This window comes from Bufo gargarizans, chromosome 6 (genome assembly GCF_014858855.1).
Source record: "Bufo gargarizans isolate SCDJY-AF-19 chromosome 6, ASM1485885v1, whole genome shotgun sequence".
Classification (NCBI taxonomy): domain Eukaryota; kingdom Metazoa; phylum Chordata; class Amphibia; order Anura; family Bufonidae; genus Bufo; species Bufo gargarizans.
Window position 1 is genome coordinate 283,632,735 of NC_058085.1, and position 22,183 is coordinate 283,654,917.

Consider the following 22,183-nt stretch of genomic DNA (forward strand, 5'->3'; position numbering starts at 1 on the left):
CACCCAGCTCCATCCTCCTTGCGGACGATATTATGTCCTACGTAATGGAGCAGTAGCAGGGTAGCAGTTCTCTGCTACCGGTCTGTCACTGGCTGCTACTCCACCCTCTCAAATCCACAAGCATCATGGGAAATGTAGGGAAATCATATCCAAGATGAAGGAGGCACATCATCTAAGGCTGGGTTACATCTGTGTTCATATTTTTGGTTCTTCTGATCCGTCAGAAGGAAAAATAAAATAAAATAAATAAATAAACCTGAGCCTTTTTTAAAGCATCAGTTATGCTCATGGAAATCTGGTAAAGAGTCTCAATACCGGGAAAAAACGCATCAGTTTTGTCCTAATGCATTCTGAATGGAAAGCAATCCGTTCAGTATGCATCAGGATATCTTCCGTTCCTTGTACGGTATTTGACCGGACAAAATACCACAGCATGCTGCAGTATTTTTTTGCGGACAAAATCCCGGAATAATATCACACTTGCTGGATCCGGCATAAAATTTCCATAGAGATGTATTAATGCCGGATCCGGTACCAACTTAGTGTTCTGGAAATCTCCGCATCGCCGGATCCGGTTTTCCAGTCTACGCATGCAACCAGATCCGTTATTCCGGATGAGACTGATCAGGTATTTTACCGTATCTGTCTAACGCAGGCCTGCTCAACCTGCGTCCCTCCAGCTATTGCAAAACTACAACTCCCCGCATGCCAAAACAGCCGACAGCTAGTTTTACAACAGCTGGAGGGCCGCAGGTTGAGCATGCCTGGTCTACCGCATCTGGGGGGGGGGAAACTTTCCGTTTGTATACAGTTTGCCGGATCCAGCAGGCAGTTCCGTCGCCAGAACTGCCTGCCGGATTCTAACAACGCTAGTGTGAAAATACCCTCAGCATCACTTTGCGCTAAAAATAACTGATCCGTCTTTTTTTGAGCATCAGTTATGATCAGTTTGTGTCACTTCTGTCAGAGATCAGTTATCTTTGACAGGAGGAAAAATACAGCAGCAGGACTTTTTCTCCCGTCAAAAATTACTGATCTCTGAAAGAAGTGACACAAACTGATCATAAGTGACGCTCAAAATAACTGAACTGTTTGGTGTTTTTTTTTTTTTTCTGTTCTTCTGACAGATCAAAAGATTGGAAAGCTAAATGAAGATGTGAATCCGGCCTAAGACAGGTATAGAGAAGAGACCTCTTGCTGATGCAAAAATCTGCCCTAAAACGACATCATATTTTCACACAAGACCTAAGAGTAGCTAAAGATAACCAAATCAAACAAACGAGCCAAAAATACTAGACTTTTTCATTTATTTCTTGAGGAAAATGATCCAATATCACATCTGTGAGTGGTATGTAAACCTTTGCCTTCACTATGTGGTAGGACCTCCTTGTGCAGTAAAACCTGCAACTAAAACATTTGTGGGTTCAAAAACTTTCAAGCACCGATGCAGCAATCATCTCTGTATGGGCGATTGCCATCACTCGTCCCCATACAGATTCACTGTTTGCCGGCAGCATATTCCCCTTTACATTTTATGTGAAACAAAACAATATAAGAGTCTAGCATTTTACGTTCCAGAAGTCATATTCACACGCCGAGGAATCTGTTAGGCCAGTCAATGGCAGATATCAAGCTTCAGCTGCGAATTACTGAAAACATTCAGGATATATTTGCTTAAAGGGGTTTTCAAGGCTCTAGATATTGAGCTATCCTCAGGATGGGTCATTAATATCCAATCGGTGAGGGTTCGACACCCCGCACACCTGCAGGGAACTGCTGATTGGTGGGGGCGCAGGGGTGCCGGACCCTCACCGATTGGATATTAATGACCTGTCCTGAGGATAGCTCTTCAATATCAGCATCCTAGAAAAACCCTTTTAAGGGTCCATTCACACGTCCGTAGTGTATTGCGGATCTGCAATAGAACTGCCTATTCTTGTCCGCAATTGCAGACAAGAATAGGACAGGTTCTATTGTTTTCCGGAGCAGCGGACCAAAAGATCGGGGGGGGGGGCGCTCCGGAAATGCGTATGCGGACCGCACACTGTGTGCTGTCCGCATCCATTTCTGCCCCATAGAGCATGAATGGGTCCACAATTTGCGGGACAAATACGGACCCAGTCTACGGACGTGTGAATGGATCCTTAGGCTAATTTGTGTTGTGTGAACATGGCCTTCGTGCCAGCAGCTTTGCTTGAGGTCTACACTGCCTACTCACAATTCGGCACACTGGCAATATGATGGGAGTACTACTATTTCCTATGTGTGTTAACATACACCTATCTTGATCTATCTTTGGGTGTTCAGTTTCCTGTAGTGGGCAGCCAGGACTGCAGCTGCCTGTGCTAGCTATACTTCTGTGATAACTACCTAATAGTTCACCAAGTACAATATAACAATTATTCAGATTCACATGTAATATTCTCCCCCATCAGCATTGTCACACAGGTGCCATACAATGCCATTCTCGACAGGTTCTGCCAACAATATACTAATGTGAATGGGGGGGGCCCCTAAAGGGATTTTCCAAGATTTTGATACTAATGTCCTATCCTCAGGATAGGTCATCAGTATCTGATAGGACCCCCACTGATCAGCTGTTTCAGAAGGCAGCGAAGCTTCTGTGAGCGCCACTGCCTTTTCCTAGTTTACCATGAACAGCACCATACACTGTATAGCGGTTGTGCTTGGCGGAGCTGCTAGTAGGCCACATGACACAAGGATCTGGGGCCCACTGATTTTTATACCGGATCCGGTTTGTTTAGTTTTAATTTAATACAACTGGATCCGGACAAAACTGATGCATCAGGATGTATTAAATGGCACGGATCTGTATAATTCCAGTTTTGAGATCCTCTGCCGGATCTTAAAACTGGAATGCCACAACGCAAATGTGAAACAGGCATATAAGACCAGTATTACACATTCATAATACAGAGACCTGCATAAGGCCTTAGGTCAGGGTCACCATAAGGTATGGGAATGGGTAGGTTGCAATAATGCATGTACATCATAGACACCTGGAGGCAGGAACCCACAAAAGCTGCGCTGACACATTGCTCCAGATCATCACAGGAGACTGCCCAGATCCTTTATGCTTAACTCTTTAGACAGCAAGCTCACGATCAGTGTGTGGGGGAAAAACTCCACACTAAACATAGGAGGGAAGGGGAACAGTAACGGCCTGGAAACTAGGGAAGAAACAGTTCACCTCCTAAACAACCCTAATCCGGGCCCTAACTACCTATCAATATGAACAGACCTTGAAGGTAGGAATATACATAAGCTGTATACCTAGGCCCTTATATCCCTATAAGGCCCTGTAATGAGGTTAGGACCAGAGACAACCCATTCCTCCACAGATGGACGAATGGAAGTCTATGTCTCAGGCCCAGATACAAACAGGGAATATAACCAACACAAAACAGTAAGAACAGATGAGACTTATCTGAAAGTAAAAAACTGGCAACTCCAGAAGCACCACAGAGTAGAACCGACCAGCTAGTAAAAAGGCAGGGAAAAAAAAAATATATATATATATATATATATATATATATATATATATATATATATATATATATATATATATATATATATTCTATAATCCGCACCTCCAAGAATGAGAAGCGGCTACTTATGGGGAAGGTAGTTTACCAACAAGCAACACCTGAAGCATTAACCAAAACACAGACAAAATAAGATCCACAGTGAACTTGTCAATTTAACCCACAAGTTGCCAGTCTCTCTGATCTCCTGGTACCCCCCCCCCCCCCCTTCTACGGGTGACCTCCGGGCACCCAGGACCAACCTTATGCGGGTGAGATCTATGAAAGGCATTCACTAAACGATTGGCATTAACGTCGGATGCCGGCACCCACATCCTCTCCTCCAGTCCATAACCTCTCCAGTGGACAAGATATTGAAGGGATTCACAGAGAACTCGAGAGTCAACTATTTTCACGATCTCGAATTCCAAATTACCATCCACCATGACCGGAGCGGGTGGCAAGGAAGATGGCTGTAAAGGTTCCACATATTTTTTTAACAAAGACCTATGGAACACATGAGAGGGCGGATATCACCACCTCTTTTAGACAGTATGGGACTCTGGTATTCAAAATCACCATCTCCAGGAAAACTACGTGACAAGGCATCTGCTTTGACATTCCTTATCCCAGGACGATAGACGACAGTGAAATTGAATCTGGTGAAAAACAGGGCCCATCTAGCTTGTCTTATGTTCAGTTGTTTCGCCAACTCCAGATAAGCCAGATTGTGATCAAGGAATACCGTGATCGGATGAATCGCCCCTTACAACCAATGACGCTATTCCTCAAAAGCCAATTTAATGGCCAGCAACTCTGTTACCAACATCTTAATTTTTCTCAGCACGGGATCGTTTTAGTAAAATGCACATTGTCGCCATTTACCAGGTGATAGGCCCTGTGACAAAACTGCTCCTACCCCCACCTAGGATGCATAGACTTCCACAATAAACTGTTGTGACACATCTAGCTACACCAATATAGGAGCAGAAGAGAAGCATTCCTTAGGTCTCTTTCACACAGATGTCATGTTTTTTGGCCCGGATAAGATGCGGGTGCGTCGAGGGAAAATGCACGATTTTTCAGCGCGAGTGCAAAACACACAGAAGTTCGGGTTTGGTGCTGTGTAGATTGCTATTATTTCCCCTTATAACCATGTTATAAGGGAAAATAATACATTCTTAATATAGAATGCTTAGTAAATTACGGCTGGAGGGGTTAAAAAAAAAATATATAATAATAATTTAACTCACCTTAAACCACTTGTTCGTGCAGCCCGGCTTCTCTTCAGTCTTCTTCTTTGAAGAATAGGACCTTTGAGGAAGTCACTGCGCTCACCACATGGTCCATCACATGATCTTTTACCGTTGTGATAGACCATGTGACGGACCATGTGATTAGCATAGTGACATCACCACAGGTCCTTTTCCTGTGCAAAGGTGAAGACAGAAGAGAAGCCAGGCCGCGCGAACAAGTTAAATTATTATTTATTTATTTTTTTTAACCCCTCCAGCCCTATTGTACTAAGCATTCTAACCATGTTATAAGGAAAAATAATAATGATGGGGTCTCCATCCCGATCGTCTCCTAGCACTTGCTTGCGATTGTCACACAGCCTCATTCACTTCTATGGGGCCTGCGTTGCGTGGAAAACGCACAAACAGGAGCATCCTGCGATTTCCACGCAATGCACAAGTGATGTGGGAAAATCACAGCTCATGTGCGCAGCCCCATAGAAATGAATGGGTCCAGATTCACCTCACGCATTGCGCCCGCGCAGAAATCTCGCCTGTGTGAAAGGGGCCTTAATCGCAGAAAAGGCTTGCAACGCAGAATCAGACCATACAGAGACATCCGTCCCTTTCTTAATCATGTCCGTTAAGGGTTTTACTACTGCCGAATAATTCTTAATACATTTTTTAGTAATGGTTGGTGAATCCTAAAAACCGCATAAGAGCCTTCAGATTTTCAGGTCGATCCCAGCCCAATACAGCACGGACTTTCTCAGGATCCATTTGAAAACCTGAAAATGACAGCAGGTAGCCCAAGAACTGCACCTCGTGTACCGCAAAAACACACTTCTCTAAGGCCTCATGCACACGGCCGAGAGCAGACCGTGGAAACCCAGCCGGGATTCCTCCTGACAGCAGGAGCCAACGGCGTCATTGGTTGCTATGACGCAGTGCGCTTCATGCAGCCGCTCCTGTACAGTAATACAAACTAGTTTGTATTACTGTACAGGAGCGGCTGCATGAAGCGCATGGCGTAATAGCAACCAATGACGCCGTTGGCTCCTGCTGTCAGGAGGAATCCCGGCCGGGTTTTTTCATAGTCCGCGGAACACGGCCGCGTGCATGAGGCCTTAGGATCTGCAACACCTGTCTCACATGATTCTGATGTGTTTCCATGTCAGTAGAATAAATAAGAATGTCATCCATATACACTATGACAAACCTCCCCACCAGGTGATAAAAGATGTCATTCACAAGTTATTTATCCCCAACTGGTGCAATGAGTTGCTTCTCATTTCTTAAACAACCATGTCGAAAGACACATCTCGTGGTCGTGTAAAAGATGTTAGTCTGTTTGAGAAGGGTCAAATTATTGGCATACATCAAACAGAGAAAACATCTAAGGAGATTGCAGAAACTACTAAAATTGTCCAACGCATTATTAAAAACTGGAAGGATAGTGGGGACCCATCGTATTTGAGGAAGAAATGCGGCGGGAAAAAAAATCCTGAATGATCGGCGATCTATTAAACGTTTGGTGAAATCAAATCGAAGAAAAACAGTAGAACTCAGGGCTATGTTTAATAGTGAAAGTAAGAGCATTTCCACACACACAATGCGAAGGGAACTCAAGGGATTGGGACTGAACAGCTGTGTAGCCATAAGAAAACCACTAATCAGTGAGGGAAACCAGAAAAAAAAAAAAAAAAAAAAAAAAAAAAAAAAAAAGGCTTCAATTTGCTAGGGAGCATAAAGATTGGACTCTGGAGCAATGGAAGAAGGTCATGTGGTCTGATGAGCCCAGATTTACCCTGTTCCAGAGTTATGGGCGCATCAGGGTAAGAAGAGAGGCAGATGAAGTGATGCACCCATCATGCCTAGTGCCTACTGTACAAGCCTGTGGGGGCAGTGCTATGATCTGGGGTTGCTGCATACACTGGATGGAAATAAATCTTGTGACATTGCAGAAGCTTATCAAAACAATGCCACAGCGAATGTGTGCCATAATCAAAGCATTTTTTTGGTGGCGACTTTTTTTTTTTTGGGACAGGCAGTGTATATTATTATCATCAATGTGTTTGCTGAAACTAATACAATAAAAACAGCATTTAAACGGACCCTAGACCACAGAAAAAAAAAATTGTTGAATAAGCCGTGCTGCACATCGTCCGGCCCCATAGAAATGAATGGGTCCGCAATTCCGTTCCGCAAAATTGCGGACGTGTGAATGGGGCCTTATGGGAATAGAATGAAAGTGACATGGCAGCTGCACATAAATTTAAAGTGCAAAACACAGTGGTAGTATTGCTTTCTTTCTCAAATATCAAAAAAAAAAAAAAAAGTTTATGAAAGTTAATCAATAAGTGATATGTACTCCACAAGGAGTATTCCAGTTTTGGAAAGTTATCCCCTGTCAGTCTTAAGCTGGCCGTACACATTATACATTTGTTGGCTGGACGCGCTGAGAACGGGGGCTCCACAGAGTACGGGGCCCCTATGAAATGAACGAGACGGGTAGTCGGAAAAGCGCGCCACCGCTCTATTCTTTTCTATGGGAGCACTGGAGATAGCCAAGTACAGCCTGTCCATTTTAGATGGGCTTCATGGGATACAGGGCCCCCACCAATCTGATCGTTATCCTGTGGAATGGGGGCAAATTTCTATAACTGGAATACAGTCAGAAAAAATTAATAGCCACCCATCCTCCATAGGTCAAACATTGCGGATTTAGAGAAACCAATAATTGGTTCCAACGACCGTTGGACAGCGATCTGCTACCCAGAAACCACGATTCTGTATGGGGATGAGCGATTACATTAGCCATCTCTTGTCCTCATACTATGAAGGAGATCGCTGCGGAGGTCTCCTTCACTGAGCGAGCAGCCGACTGCTGGAAAGGAACGCTTGCTTACCGACCATCGGACGCTCCATCGGTCCATGTAAACCCACCTTTAAGAGGAATATTTTTACTCTGCTGCAAAACAATGTAATGCGACCTCTGATGGTCACTAACTTTTCCCATAACTTTACATTATTAGTGCAGGCGAATAATATTTTTTTATATCAGAGAAAAAAAAAACACTTCTTTCTCCAGTTATCAGTCCTCCTTTTCTAAACTAACCTTGACCCTGAATTTCCTGCTAAATCAGCCTTGAGAGGCTTGCCCCAAAACATTCAATAGTGACCCGGCCGAGCGATCGTTCAGCTAACCGCCGTCTCTTCCATACCCTCCATACACAAGCAGAACGTGTCTGTGCGCGCTATGGGTAGAGCGGAGAAAGCTGCTGCCAGACAGTTCAGGTGGCTTATGTCCCTGGAGAACAAAATGATCCTAGTCGCCCCCGATATCATCTGGTCGGGGGAGAGTCGGAAGCTCCCCAATAATGTGTATGGGCAGACTGTCAGCTCACTGAAGGATCAGATTAAAGCTGCCCATAGAAATCCATGGGCACTGCGTCTGTATGTAAGCTTTAACCAATTCACACCAGTTGAAAATCTCACAGATGTCGGAGGGAGTTTTCCCGCAGACAAAACGCTATCAGATAGCAGCCAACAAATCACATCTAAATAGCTTTCCTCTTGACTTTGTAATGTATCATGTGAGTCAAACATTTACAAAGTCAACTGTGAAAATCAAGTATCAGACCTCGTTCACAAATCATTCCCCAAAAATTATCCTACAAAGTTTCAACCCATTTTGAAAACTGCTTAATATTTAAGATGAGGACAAACGAGTTATTCAATAAAATCTATCTGCATAGTGCCGCCTGCAGTTTGTTTTAGTCCTCATTTCTCTGTCCACTTTGCTGAGGTGGTCACACATGCTCAGTCCCATCATTCAACTGCGACCAGTCCTATTGTCTGTTAAAAGCTCTGACAGTGACATTAGCTGCAGCAGAAAGAACACACACCCTTTAGCTGCCGGCCTGAAATAAATCTAGCAGAACAATAGGAGCAAAGAATGGGGGAGATCTCTGGATCCATGTGAGGTACAAGGCTGGACCCAGTTTCATTAGAAAGAGATTTTCATTTACTATATGAGGTCTTCATTTCTTACACTGTTCACGAGATAACCCCTTTTAGGCCTCATGCACACGGCCGTTCCGTGCACTGGGGACCCAATGCACTGGCAACATGAGCGGTGGCCAGGATGGATCGAGATCCATTCAACTTGAATGGGTCCGTGATCAGTCTGCACCGTAAAAAAAAAAAAAATTTTTATATAGAACATGTTGTGCTTCAGTGGACTTCCGATCCGTACTTCCGTTCCACACCGCATCTCGTGGATTGCGGACCCATTCAAGTGAATGGGTCTGCATCTATGATACGGGGTGCACGAGGCTGGTGCTCATGTATTGTGGACCCACTGTATGCCGAACGCAATATGGCCACGGCCTGGCAATGTCGTGTGCATGAGGCCTAACTTAGAGGTTTTCTGGGTAATGATACTGAGGATAGGTCATCAATATCAGACTGGGGGGGGGGGGGGGGGGGGGGAGGGGGTCCAGCTGTTCCTTGCAGCCTCCAGAACTAACTAGAGCCAGATGCACAGCTCCATTTATAGGGTCCACACCAAGTTACTGAATCTCACCTCCCATTCTACCGCCCAACTGTTCACATCCAATTGTTTATTTATTCATAAATGTCTAGGAGGAATAACAGAGGAACAGCACAAGGCTAAGAAAACAAGCTTCAAGATTATTTCATGAAGAATAGAAGCATTTCTTAATATTACAAGGAACGACAGGCCTGCTTTAAATGCAAATATCAATGCTTAGAGATAACCCCGATAGATCTTGAGTGTGAACCTTTTCCAAAGCTAAAGCAGTGACTGAGACTCCATGTGTATTCTATTCACTGCTGGCTTTAGAGTTATTATCACGTTCTTCCATTATATTTTCTTTCATTAAAAACATTGTAGAATTCAGCCCACTTCACTGAGACGTTGTATTTTGGAATACTCGATACCTCATTTTTGCCAGTGTCGGGTATCGGTACACAGTGTTTTTTGTTTTGTTCTTTATTGTACAGTCACTTCCAAGTTTGCGCCATTGTTTTTAAGAGTAATAGTCAGTGCCAATTTTATTTTATTTTTTTGTATTTTACAAGCCAACATGAAATCTGTATAAAAAAAGCAACACATTATATTACTGCTCTGTGGGCATACCTGGCACCAAAAAGAAGTTGGGAAAAGTTTTCCTACATTCCAGGGTTCAATTAATTTTTTCTTCAGGTTCTGTAATAAGGCCTACAATTTCTATCCAATGTACCCGTCAGTGGAGGAGACTGCCGCTACTGCATGCAGCAATCTCCTCCCCAGTATGGGGAGGAGTGATCCCTAATGCCACCACTTATACCCTTAAGGAATCAATTTTTCAGGGGACAGCACAATCTGCCGCCTGCAAACAATGATTTTTGTGACCACACGAAAGATAAGATTACCCGATAAGCAAGCGTTTTACTCAGTCATCAGGTATACGGCGACACCTTTACACTGACAGATCATGAACGCTCGTTAGCGATTATCTGACCAATCCTCAGCCAGTGTAGTACAGCTCTAAGAGATGGAAATCTGCAGGGAGAATATCACAGGACATCAATAAATGTATCCGCAAGGTTTACATCCAGCAGATCGCTTAGAGACCAACAATGACCAAGTCGAGCAAGAAATAAAGATACATTTGGAGATAAAGATAATTTTGGAGTTCTCAAAACTGAATTTATAACATGAAAAGAGTTGAGAAAAAAGATCTTAATCTTAACTTCTACAAACCTATAAATACAGAATCAACCCCTTCAGTGCTAAGTTTAAAGTTCAGTTTTCTGATTGTTTGGAGTGGAATAGATCTGCACAAGAAGAAAGTGAAACTAAGTGTAAGGAGGAAAAGGCAAGCAGACAAGGAGTACTACAAAATGAAAGTGAAACTTTCTGAGCACAGTACTGCACAGCCACAGACAGACAAGTCTTTGGATCTTTTTGTGTGTATGACCTGAGGTTTATCACATTCTTTCCTTGGAGGAAAAAAAAAACTATAATGGCAGCAGGCCGTAAAAGAGACCCAGTTTGGCAATATTTTAATGAAGTTCCTTTACCTATCGGTAATGCAGGCATGCGTGCAAAATGCAAACACTGCAACAAACATGGATGTTTAAGCAAATAGCATGCTGTAATGTTATTGTTTCAGTTGAATAAATCCTATTTAAATTGTTATTATTAAAGGTAATGATTATTTTTCTCCTTCCTAAGTACAACAGAAAAATTGTCCAAATATGAATCTTTATGTAAAAAACTATGATTTAAATCAAGCCTTACTGACTAGTGATTTCAATCGTGATTTAAATCGGTTTGATTTAAATCAAATCCACCCTGAGACAGACACACACACAGACAGGCAGAACCTAGAAATGCGCCAATAGTGATGAGCTTTTTTGGATTTCTCGATGGATGCCAATGAGATCTTTCTTTTTATTCCGCGCCATTTGGCTCCTGGACTGATATAACTGGCTCCTAAAGTCAACAGTGTTTGATATTTTAGCATCTTCATATAACTGATAGAAGGAACATTAGTCACGTCGGTCACAATAAGTAGTGGAACAGGTTTGGAACATAATCTGTCATGTGCAGGATAGATGTAGCAGTGCTGAAAATAGAACTGAGGGGTAAAATATATAACTTACAATGCCCGCTAGGTCCCCCTCTTGGCACTGTGCCGGCAGCCCCCCTATATGAGCCTGCAGCCACAGAGAAGAGTGTGCTGGACATGTGAACACACTAGGGATCATTTCTTATGAACTCCTATGCCAAAAACAGGCATAAAAAAAAAAAAAAAAAAAGTCTCAAACCCACAGTTTGCAACCTTTTGAATGCCATTGCTCTTAAATTTAGGCACAAGTGGTGCAGTCACGTCCAGTGTCGGACTGGGGTACCTAGGGCCCACCACTTTAACTGATTCTGGGGGCCCACCTTAGGGCTCCTGCACACAAACTATTTTTTTCCCCCATGTCCGTACCGTTCCCTTGACATCAATGGGGGTCACACAAAAAAAAAATATAAAAGACTCCATGTGCATTCCGTGTCTGTATGTCCTATTATTGTCCACATTACAGACAAGGATAGGACTGTTCTATTAGAGGCCGGCTGTTCTGTTCCGCATAATGTGGAATGCACACACCCGGTATCCATGATTTGCGGATCCGCAGTTTGCAGACTGCAAAACATCCAACGGTCGTGTTCATGAGCTCTTATGTATGATGGCAGACATTCACAGCAAAACGCACAAACATACATGTGGCAGAATTTACACTTTTATGGATATCCTGCACTTAAGACACATGCAGCGCACAGCAATCACTCACTGGACACAAGACACATATACATGGGTCACATGCCACTGATGCATATGTCACATGCTGCACATACACCACTGAGGCCTCTTTCACACTTGCGTTGTCCGGATCCGGCGTGTACGCCACTTGCCGGAATTACACGCCGGATCCGGAAAAACGCAAGTGTACTGAAAGCATTTGAAGACAGATCCGTCTTCAAAATGCTTTCAGTGTTACTATGGCAGCCAGGACGCTATTAAAGTCCTGGTTGCCATAGTAGTAGTGGGGAGCGGTATACTTACAGTCCGCGCGGCTCCCGGGGCGCTCCAGAGTAACGTCAGAGCGCCCCATGCGCATGGATGACGTGTCATGCGATTACATCATCCATGTGCGTGGGGCGCCCTGACGTCACTCTGGAGCGCCCCGGGAGCCGCACGGACGGTAAGTATACTGCTCCCCGCTACACTTTACCATGGCTGCCAGGACTTTAGCGTCCCGGCAGCCATGGTAACCATTGAGAAAAAGCTAAACATCGGATCCGGCAATGCGCCGAAACGACGTTTAGCTTAAGGCCAGATCCGGATCAATGCCTTTCAATGGGCATTCATTCCGGATCCGGCCTTGCGGCAAGTCTTCAGGATTTTTGTCCGGAGCAAAAAGCGCAGCATGCTGCGGTATTTTCTCCGGCCAAAAAACGTTCCGTTCCGGAACTGAAGACATCCTGATGCATCCTGAACGGATTTCACTCCATTCAGAATGCATGGGGATAATCCTGATCAGGATTCTTCCGGCATAGAGCCCCGACGACGGAACTCTATGCCGGAAGACAAGAACGCAGGTGTGAAAGAGCCCTGATACATAGATCATATATAGCACACACCAATCACACATAGGAAACAAGCAATGCACACACCAAGACATTTATACCCAACCCTATTAAGTGTAGCACATTTAAAGGGTTAAAGGGGTTGTCTCACTTCAGCAAGTGGCATTTATCATGTAGAGAAAGTTAATACAAGGCACTTACTATTGTATTGTGATTGTCCATATTGCCTCCTTTCTCTCACATTATACACAGCACGCATCTGTGGTTATTACCACCATGTAATCCAGCAGCGGTGGCAGTGCTTGCACTTCCACCAGCTGAAGCTCAACAGAAGATGGGTGTTGTAACAGGATAACGACCCAAAGCATAGAAGTAAATCAACAACAGAATGGCTTAAACAGAAGAAAATATGCCTTCTGGAGTGGCCCAGTCAGAGTCCTGACCTCAACCTGATTGAGATGCTGTGGCATGACCTCAAGAAAGCGATTCACACCAGACATCCCAAGAATATTGCTGAACTGAAACAGTTCTGTAAAGAGGAAATGGTCAAGAATTACTCCTGACCGTTGTGCATGTCTGATCTGCAACTACAGGAAACGTTTGGTTGAAGTTATTGCTGCCAAAGGAGGTTCAACCAGTTATTAAATCCAAGGGTTCACATACTTTTTCCACCTGCACTGTGAATGTTTACATGGTGTGTTCAATAAAAACATGGTAACATTTAATTCTTTGTGTGTTATTAGTTTAGGCAGACTGTGATTGTCTATTGTTGTGACTTAGATGAAGATCAGATCACATTTTATGACCAATTGTGTGCAGAAATCCATATCATTCCAAAGGGTTCACATACTTTTTCTTGCAACTGTACCTCAATTTTCACACAGGCAGCCCCTCGGATTTGATTATCAGAGCAGTTCATGCCCCAATGCTCTCCTTTGCCCTGCGCTAAATTGCACAGGGCAAAGACATTTTCAAGAGTTGCGGTGACCTACAGGGCTCTACAGGGGCTGCCAGGAAGCCCGGTGATATCACCGACACTGATGGGCGAGCTTTAGCGCTGCTCTACCCGGTAAAACGGCTAGGGCAGCGCTAAAGCACGCCCATCAGAGCCAGTGACGTCCCGGCAGTGTGTTATTGTAAACAAAAGAGCCCGTGCCTTGCGCGATCTAGCGCAGGACAAAGGAGAGCATCGGAGCATGAGATACTCCAATGCCAACACCAGGGGGGCTGCCTGGGTGGAAATGTGGGTATGTCCGGGTTCAGCTCTGAACCCGGACAATCTCTTTAAAAGGTTTTCTTTGGGTGTAAAAAATAAATAAAATAAAAATCTGGCCCAAAATGTGTCAAACTAAAATAGAAATGCTCGCCCGTCAAAAGGCCTGTGTCCACTTTTCTAGTTATCTTCTATCCACAGGATCGGGGATAACCAAGTGATCTGTGGTGGTCTGAACACTGGAGCCTCCACTGATCCCCCTTCCTGACTGAGTGGCAGGTCGAGCTTATGCCCTGCCTCTCCATCCATTCTCTATGGGGTCGCTGGAGATGGCCGAGTACAGCGCTGGCCTGCCACACCATCAAAAGGGGGATCATCACTCCTGGGATCATCACTGCCGCCATGTAAACCATACATGTCAATACTGGAGAATGTGACGCACTGTGCAGAATTTTTCAGTCATAAGTCCAACCCCATTTGCAGGTTACAACCTTTAACCAAGCCCAAGCAATGGTGCTAGAGGAGCAATGTGAGCAAAGGGCACAAATGGAAGGTCATAACTGAAACAGAGGCATTAGGGTCACCTGAGGCAGGGTAATAGTGGGGATCCTGGAGCAGAGGTATTAGGGTGCAACTGGAAAAGATGCAATATTAGGGGTGAATTTAAAGTGGGGGCATTGGGGGGGGGGGGGACCTAGGACTGAGTCCACCCCCCAATGACACTGAACTCTGCAGAGAGCAGCACACATTCACAAATCTGTGTCGACTATACAAATCCCCTTTTTCCCCCCTTACAGTCTACTACAGCTCATGACTGTCACACACCTGAGAAATCAGCCCAGCACCGCAGAGGAGTCCTTCTCTCCAGCAGCCACAGTTTTCTGACAGCAGGGAGGGCTGGAGGATGGCCAGACACAGAGGTTGCGCTACATTTTTTCTGGAAGAGTAAAAATACTCCTCTTACCATTTTTGAGGAGTAGTTTTAGCCAATGAGTACGAAAGTTACAGTAATTCAAATAGTTAAAGGGGTTCTGCAGTTTGTTTAAACTGATGATCTATCCTCTGGATAGATCATCAGCATCTGATCGGCAGGGGTCCCCCGCCAGATTAGCTGTTTGAGAAGGCAGCGGCGCTGACAGTAGCGCCACAGCCTTGTCATTGGGCCTGCGGTAAACAGCGAGGTAACGACTAGTATCAATGGCCTGGGCGGGGCTAAGCTCTGTTCACTTAAATGGAGGCTTAAATGAGGCTATGTAGGCTTAGGCTACACTTGCGGCAGAGGAATCCGACAGGCAGTTCCGTCGCCGGAACTGCCTGCCGCATCTGGCAAAACGTATGCCAACTGATTGCATTTTAAGACTGATCAGGATCCTGATCCGACTAAGGCCTCTTTCACACTTGCGTTGTCCGGTTCCGGCGTGTACTCCACTTGCCGGAATTACACGCCGGATCCGGAAAAACGCAAGTGTACTGAAAGCATTTGAAGACTGATCCGTCTTCAAAATGCGTTCAGTGTTACTATGGCAGCCAGGACGCTATTAAAGTCCTGGTTGCCATAGTAGTAGCGGGGGAGCAGTATACTTACAGTCCGTGCGGCTCCCGGGGCGCTCCAGAATGACGTCAGAGCGCCCCATGCGCATGGATGACGTGCCATGTGATCACGTCATCCATGCGCGTGGGGCGCCCTGACGTCACTCTGGAGCGCCCCGGGAGCCGCACGGATGGTAAGTATACTGCTCCCCCGCTCCCCACTACACTTTACCATGGCTGCCAGGACTTTAGCATCCCGGCAGCCATGGTAACCATTCAGAAAAAGCTAAACGTCGGATCCGGCAATGCGCCGAAACGACGTTTAGCTTAAGGCCGGATCCGGTTTAATGCCTTTCAATGGGCATTAATTCCGGATCCGGCCTTGCGGCAAGTGTCCCCCTGCTCTCTCCAGGATTAGCACTGGCAATGAGAGTAGGGGTATCTGCAAGTCAGTCATGCAGTGACATCTGTGTATCAGCCATGGGGAACTTGTGCTGGGCCCCACACCGGGTACACAGGCACATCACAAGGTGCTGCATCTATAAACTGCTCCTCCTTTATTTTTATGGCTACGGGACAATAGAATGACCTGTCCTGAGGGTCTCCTTCCCGTGTCCTCGCAGCTGGGTGTCAGACTCAAGTCTGAGGTTGATGTTGCTTGCTGCTGGTCTCCTGTTGGCGTGTCCAGCGCTGAGACCCTCGCTGACTTCTATAAGCAGGAGCTCAGACACTTTTCCTCACTGCTGAGCTTGGTAGTGAAGACTGTCCCCCTAGACCTTCTATTGAGGCCGTCTTCACTACCGCACTCAGCAGGGAGGAGAGACCGCGCTCGGCTGAGAGCTTCAGAATCATTATAGGGCAAAACAAGGTGCTCAGATCTGGGACTCTCACTACACGGCAAGGCCACTTACCCCGCCAGTGACGATCACGCGCCTCCTTTCTCACTTCAGAGCGGTGTGCCATAAGCTCTGGCAGCCTGCTCAAACTGACCAATCACAAAGCTCCTTACTGTAAGGAGCTTTGTGATTGGTTGTTTCAGGCAGCACCGCTGCCCTTGCTGTTCACAGCGCTCACTGCACTGCTGAATGGCAGGGAAAAGTCTAAGGCGTATTGGTACACCTTAGACTTTTTCCAGGGAGTAAAATGGCCTGAACAGGCCTCTATACAACGCTTGTACAAGCGTTATTGCAACCTCTGGCCAGACATGTTCTCTCCTCCTTCAAAGCCAGCAGCCGGGAAGTTTAGAAGATACTGAGAGGCCTCCTGTACAATTTACACCAGTAGGAAGCTCCACTGTGCGATACTGCCACCTAGTGGCTACAATAATTATCTCTCCTGAGAAACAAGAGAAATAATTACTCCTCCGTCTTATCTCAGGGCACAGGAGACTGGGGGCCCACCGAGGAATCCCAACTTTCTGAAAAGGGGCAGTGGAGGGGGCATCCAGCATCATTTACACGTAGCAGCTGGAATAGATTTCAGTCCAGGACAGGGATCAGCAAACTCTGGCACTGAAACTTCAGCTCCCAACATGCAAAGCTTACGTGACTGCTGGTAACTCTCAGAAGTGAAAGGACGATTCTGGGAGTTGTAGTTTCAGAACAGATTGAGTCCTGGAGATTTCTGATCCCCGGTCTAGGAGAACAGTTGCCAGAGGATGCATCCAATTTGTGATGACGCCTGCACCTGGTCATAAATTAAGCACATCTTCTGGTGGCGTGGGTGATATCAAACTCCAGTGGTTTACAGTTTTTAATAAATGACCCCCACTGACGTTCTCTACTGGTACTATACACGTGACTGTACAGTAACCATATCTTCAGTCAATCATGACAGGCACACTTGGGCAAAAGGAAACTGCAGCAGACAGGAGCTGGCATGGTCAATGAGTCTCTCCGTTTTACATCAGGTGGGCACCAGGGCAGGTTTATAGTAGCAGAAAACGAAAGAGGTTGCCCAAACCCCAATGCAACTTTGGCTGCAAAAGTGTTCATTCTGCCTAAATAATGATTAAAAAAAAAGAAAATTATATATATATATATATATATATATATATATATATATATATATATATATATATATATATATATATATATATATATATACTAATTGCAGTCCTCGGCAGACACCTGCCGCTTGAGGACATCACCACTGAGGCCAGTGAATGGCAGCAGCAGAATATGTGAAGACAGATAGGACATAATGTTTCAGTTCAACAAGGGACAGGACCCTTGGCACTGGAACAGATAACCGGTAAATAGGTGGATGGGATTTTTTAGGCAGAGTACTTTCGGGGCCATAAATAAGGCTACTTTCACACTAGCATTTTTTGCAGATCCGTCATGGATGTGCAAAAACGCTTCCGCTACAATAATACAACCGGATCCGGTTGCATTATGTCTTCTATAGCCATGACAGATCCTTCTTGAACTCCATTGGAAGTCAATGGGGGACGGATCAGTTTTCTATTGTGCCAGAAAAAACGGATCCGTCCCCATTGACCTACATTGTGTGCAAGCAGCGTTTTGGTGTCTGTCTCCAAAGCGGAAGGGAGACTGAACTGATGCATTCCGAGTGGATCCTTTTCCATTCAGAATGCATTAGAATACAAACTGATCCGTTTTAGACTGCTTGTGAGACCCCTAAACGGATCTCACGAACTGGAAGCCAAAACGCCAGTGTGAAAATTAATGGGTCCGCACCTGTTACGCAAAATTGCAGAACGGATGCGGACCCATTTTGTGGACATGTGAATGGACCCTTACAATCTTTTGGCTTGATGTCACTGAAGGGGAACATTCTTTTAGATCCAGAATCTGAAATCCTGATTGAATTTGTCTGTCAGTCTCTAGAAGGTCCAGACAATCATCTGTGAAGTCAATACGTACACAGCAAACCTCTCCTGTCAGTCTAGAGTCCAGAGTGTTTAGCTTAGGCTACTTTCACACTGGCGTTTTGGCTTTCCGTTTGCTAGATCCGTTCAGGGATCTCACAAGCGGTCCAAAACTGATCAGTTTGCATTCTGAATGGAAAAGGATCCGCTCAGTTTGCCTCCGATTAGTCTCCATTCTGCTCTGGAGATGGACACCAAAACACTGCTTGCAGCGTTCTGCTGTCCGCCTGACAAAGCGGAGCCAAAATCCGTCCTGGCACACAATGTAAGTCAATGGGGACGGACCCGTTTTCTCTGACAATAGAAAACGGATCCGTCTCGCATTGACTTTCAATGGTGTTCAAGACGGATCCGTCTTGGCTAGGTTACAGATAATACAACTGGATCTGTTCATGACGGATGCATGTGGTTGTATTATTGTAAAAGATCAGTTTTTGCATATCCACGACGGATCCACCCAAAACGCGAGTGTGAAAGTAGCCTTACAGAGGATTGCCGATACTGGGGGCAGCCTTAAAGAGGTTCTCTCTCTTACTTTTATATCTCACCACCACACACACACACACACAGCGTGCCTGGGCCCATAGTGGGAGTCACACTTACCTGATCCCCACCGCTGGGCTCTGGCTCTATCACTGCACCTCAAGCACCATGAGTTTATGCTCTCCCCACATCAAGCTCTGGATTGCCGCAGGTGAGGTGGCCACTGCAACCAATAACTGGCCACAGCGGTCACACGTTATCCATGTGTCAATTCACGTCACTTGTCACCACTATGGTAGCAGCCAAGTAGCCTGCATCAAAACAGGTGTTGATGTGGAGAGACCCCAGACCTGCGGCACCCGAGGATACTTTCACACTTGCGGCAAAGGATTCCATCAGGCAGTTCCGTCGCCAGTACGCCAATCCGGACACAAAAACAGATCCGGTATTCATTTTTGGGGACTTTTTTAGAGGTCTGACAGAACACTTAATGCCAGATCCGGCATTTATACACTTCAATGTAAATCAATGTCGGATCCGGCATGTGTTCAGGATTTTTGGCCGGAGAGAAAACTGCAGCATGTTGTGGTATTTTCTCTGTCCAAAGTAAGTGACTGAACTGATGCATCCTGAACGGATTGCTCTCCATTCAGAATGCATTAGGATAAAACTTTCTAAAAAACTAAAGTTTTTTCTCCCGGTATTGAGCTCCTGTGACGGAACGCAATACCGGAAAACAAAAACGCTAGTGTGAAAGTACCCTTAGGCTAGCACAGGATTCCATCAGGCTGTTACGGCAGAGAACAGCCTGACGGAGTTCTATGGATCCAACATAGCTGGATAGCACCGAGGGCCCTCCAGATTCCACTGACTATAATGGAAAGCATCCACCCCCCTAACATAAATGCCGGGAATCGGGTGGGACAAAAAGCATTTTGCGTGCAGCAATTTTTGACCATCTGAAACCAAGCATTTATGTTAGGTGGCGACTGGATCCCCGCTTGTTCCCATTATAGGCAATATGGTCCGGCTGGAACGTGGCATAGCTGGCTATGCCGGATCCAGAGGACTCCTGTGCCACCTCGTGGGGTCTGTACCCACTCCATATGGCGGTATATATGAATGAACCTTGCGTGATTATATGAACTGGACACACCACAAAATCCTGCAGGAGCATTCCCCCAAGATCACAGGTCCATCACCTGAATTCAATGACAAACCTACAGCACTGCGAAGGGACACAAACCCCAAGTCATTACATAAACCAAGAGAGTTTCTCTCCTTGCTGTCAGTCAATAGTGGTTTGTTTTTGTTAGTTTTTTTATGTTCTCAGGGACAAGTTCACTACAGTTGTATCCTTTGAGATAAACAGTCTGGAATCCACCTGCACTGATACATTGTAGCAAACTATCAGGAGAGAGATTTGTGCTGCTTGGTGTATTCAGCTTACAGAGCAAACCGTCATGTGAGAATTATGTGATCAACTGTTGCAGTCCAATACGATACCGATCCCTCACAGCAATCAGGGGTTTTGAAAACAGTGGGAAACTGATATATCACAGCCCCTGGGCAGCCCCCCCCCCCCCCCCCAACTGTCAATAAGTACCCCCAATAAACCCTAGTGAATACAAAGACTACCGAGTGTGTTGTGTAATACAAAGCAATATGACGGATATTATACCAGATCTTATGCAGTAAGTGTGTGTCCAGCGGTTGTGCCAGCTTTACTAGCCCTACGCTACAGAAACATCTAAAATATATCCTGAACCACCAGTCACAGAGGGAAAGGGTTAACCAAGAAGCAGAGAGTATAACGGAGGATTTGAAGGATCGATCCCATCATTGCCGTACAAAACAGAGAGTGGGGGGCACACAGGGGCGTATGACGAGGCCACGGTGCACTGGGTAACCTACACGACATTACTGCCTTACACACGGGCACTCTGACAGCGCTGATCCCCGTACCAGTCTGCACAGAGAGGGATGTGCTGCTGCTCTGCCAAGCTGCCAGAGTGATTGGTCCCAGACACAGCATCACATGCAGCAGCCTCAACACAGCGAGGAGGGCAAACAAAACTTCTGTCAGGCAAAACTACACACAGCTCTCTTACCTGGGGGTAGCTGAAAGTTTTGGATGTTGGTTGGGTTTGGAGGCTGCGGCACTCGTGGCGCCAACATAGGAGGTGCAATAGTTGCCCTGATGCCGCCAGCTGGTGCTGCTGTAGGAGTCCTTGGCAAGCTTTGAGGCACAGTGCTGACTGTCGCTTTGCCCATTGCCGCAGGAGTGCCAGGTGCAGGAGCTGCCCCTCCAGGGCCAGGATGCCCCACTTGCATAGTCTGTCCTATAACCATGTTTCCAGGGTTAGGCTGGCTCTGCTGAGGAGTCTGAATAATAGTTTTTGGGGAGTCCGACTTGATCACCTGGCTAGGGGCCGGGGTAGGTTGGCTGTTGATTTGCAAAGAAACCCCGCCAGGTGCCGGCAAAGGGGAATTGATCACAGTATTGCTTCCATTCTGGGTGGCTGGCACTCCCTGATGCACAAGAGGTCTAACCAGTGCTACAGTAGTGGGCACACCTGCCATGCCCGCGGGCTGTGCAGCTGCCCCAGCAGTAGATGTAGACGAGGAGGAGATGACAGAAGCCGACACATTGGTTGTTGCAAGGTACGAAGTCTGAATCACTGTGTTAGCCCCAGCGCTTACACCACCCTTGGTGACAGGTGCAGGGCCATTGTTCACCAGGTTAACACCCGGGGTAGGATTACTATTCCCCTGAAAAGCAGTTGCGTGCCCGCCAGGTCCATGAGAATTTATTACCACATTACTCCCGTTCATGGTCTGCAGGGCCACAGGCTTGCTGTTCCCTGAGCCGTGGTTGGGCACAGCAGTCGCTATGGTGCCAAGGACTCCAGCTTTGGCCTGACTCAGCGGTCCTGGGGGTTCAGATCCAGAGGACTGGACACCGTCCGGCTGCTGGGCCGCAGTCTGTGGTCGGCTGTTGTTGATGACGCTTCCTTGAACTCCAGGCACAGCAGCTCCTATGGGACAGAACAACAGTGTGAGTCGATAAACCGAAAATGGAGGCAAAGACAGGAGACAACATTAACCCCCTGGTAAATGCCAGGGGACCTTTAC

At 46.0% G+C, this 22,183-nt stretch overlaps 1 protein-coding gene across 3 annotated transcripts in view; it reads right to left on the reverse strand.

The window, feature by feature from the left end:
- Positions 1-22,183, reverse strand: part of TAF4 (TATA-box binding protein associated factor 4) — a 64,879-nt gene that overhangs the window by 41,259 nt on the left and 1,437 nt on the right. For all 3 annotated transcript variants that reach the window (XM_044298312.1, XM_044298315.1, XM_044298314.1), the window contains one exon: positions 21,160-22,086. In XM_044298312.1, coding sequence (XP_044154247.1) covers positions 21,160-22,086 — 927 coding nt within the window. The remainder of the gene's footprint in view (positions 1-21,159; positions 22,087-22,183) is intronic.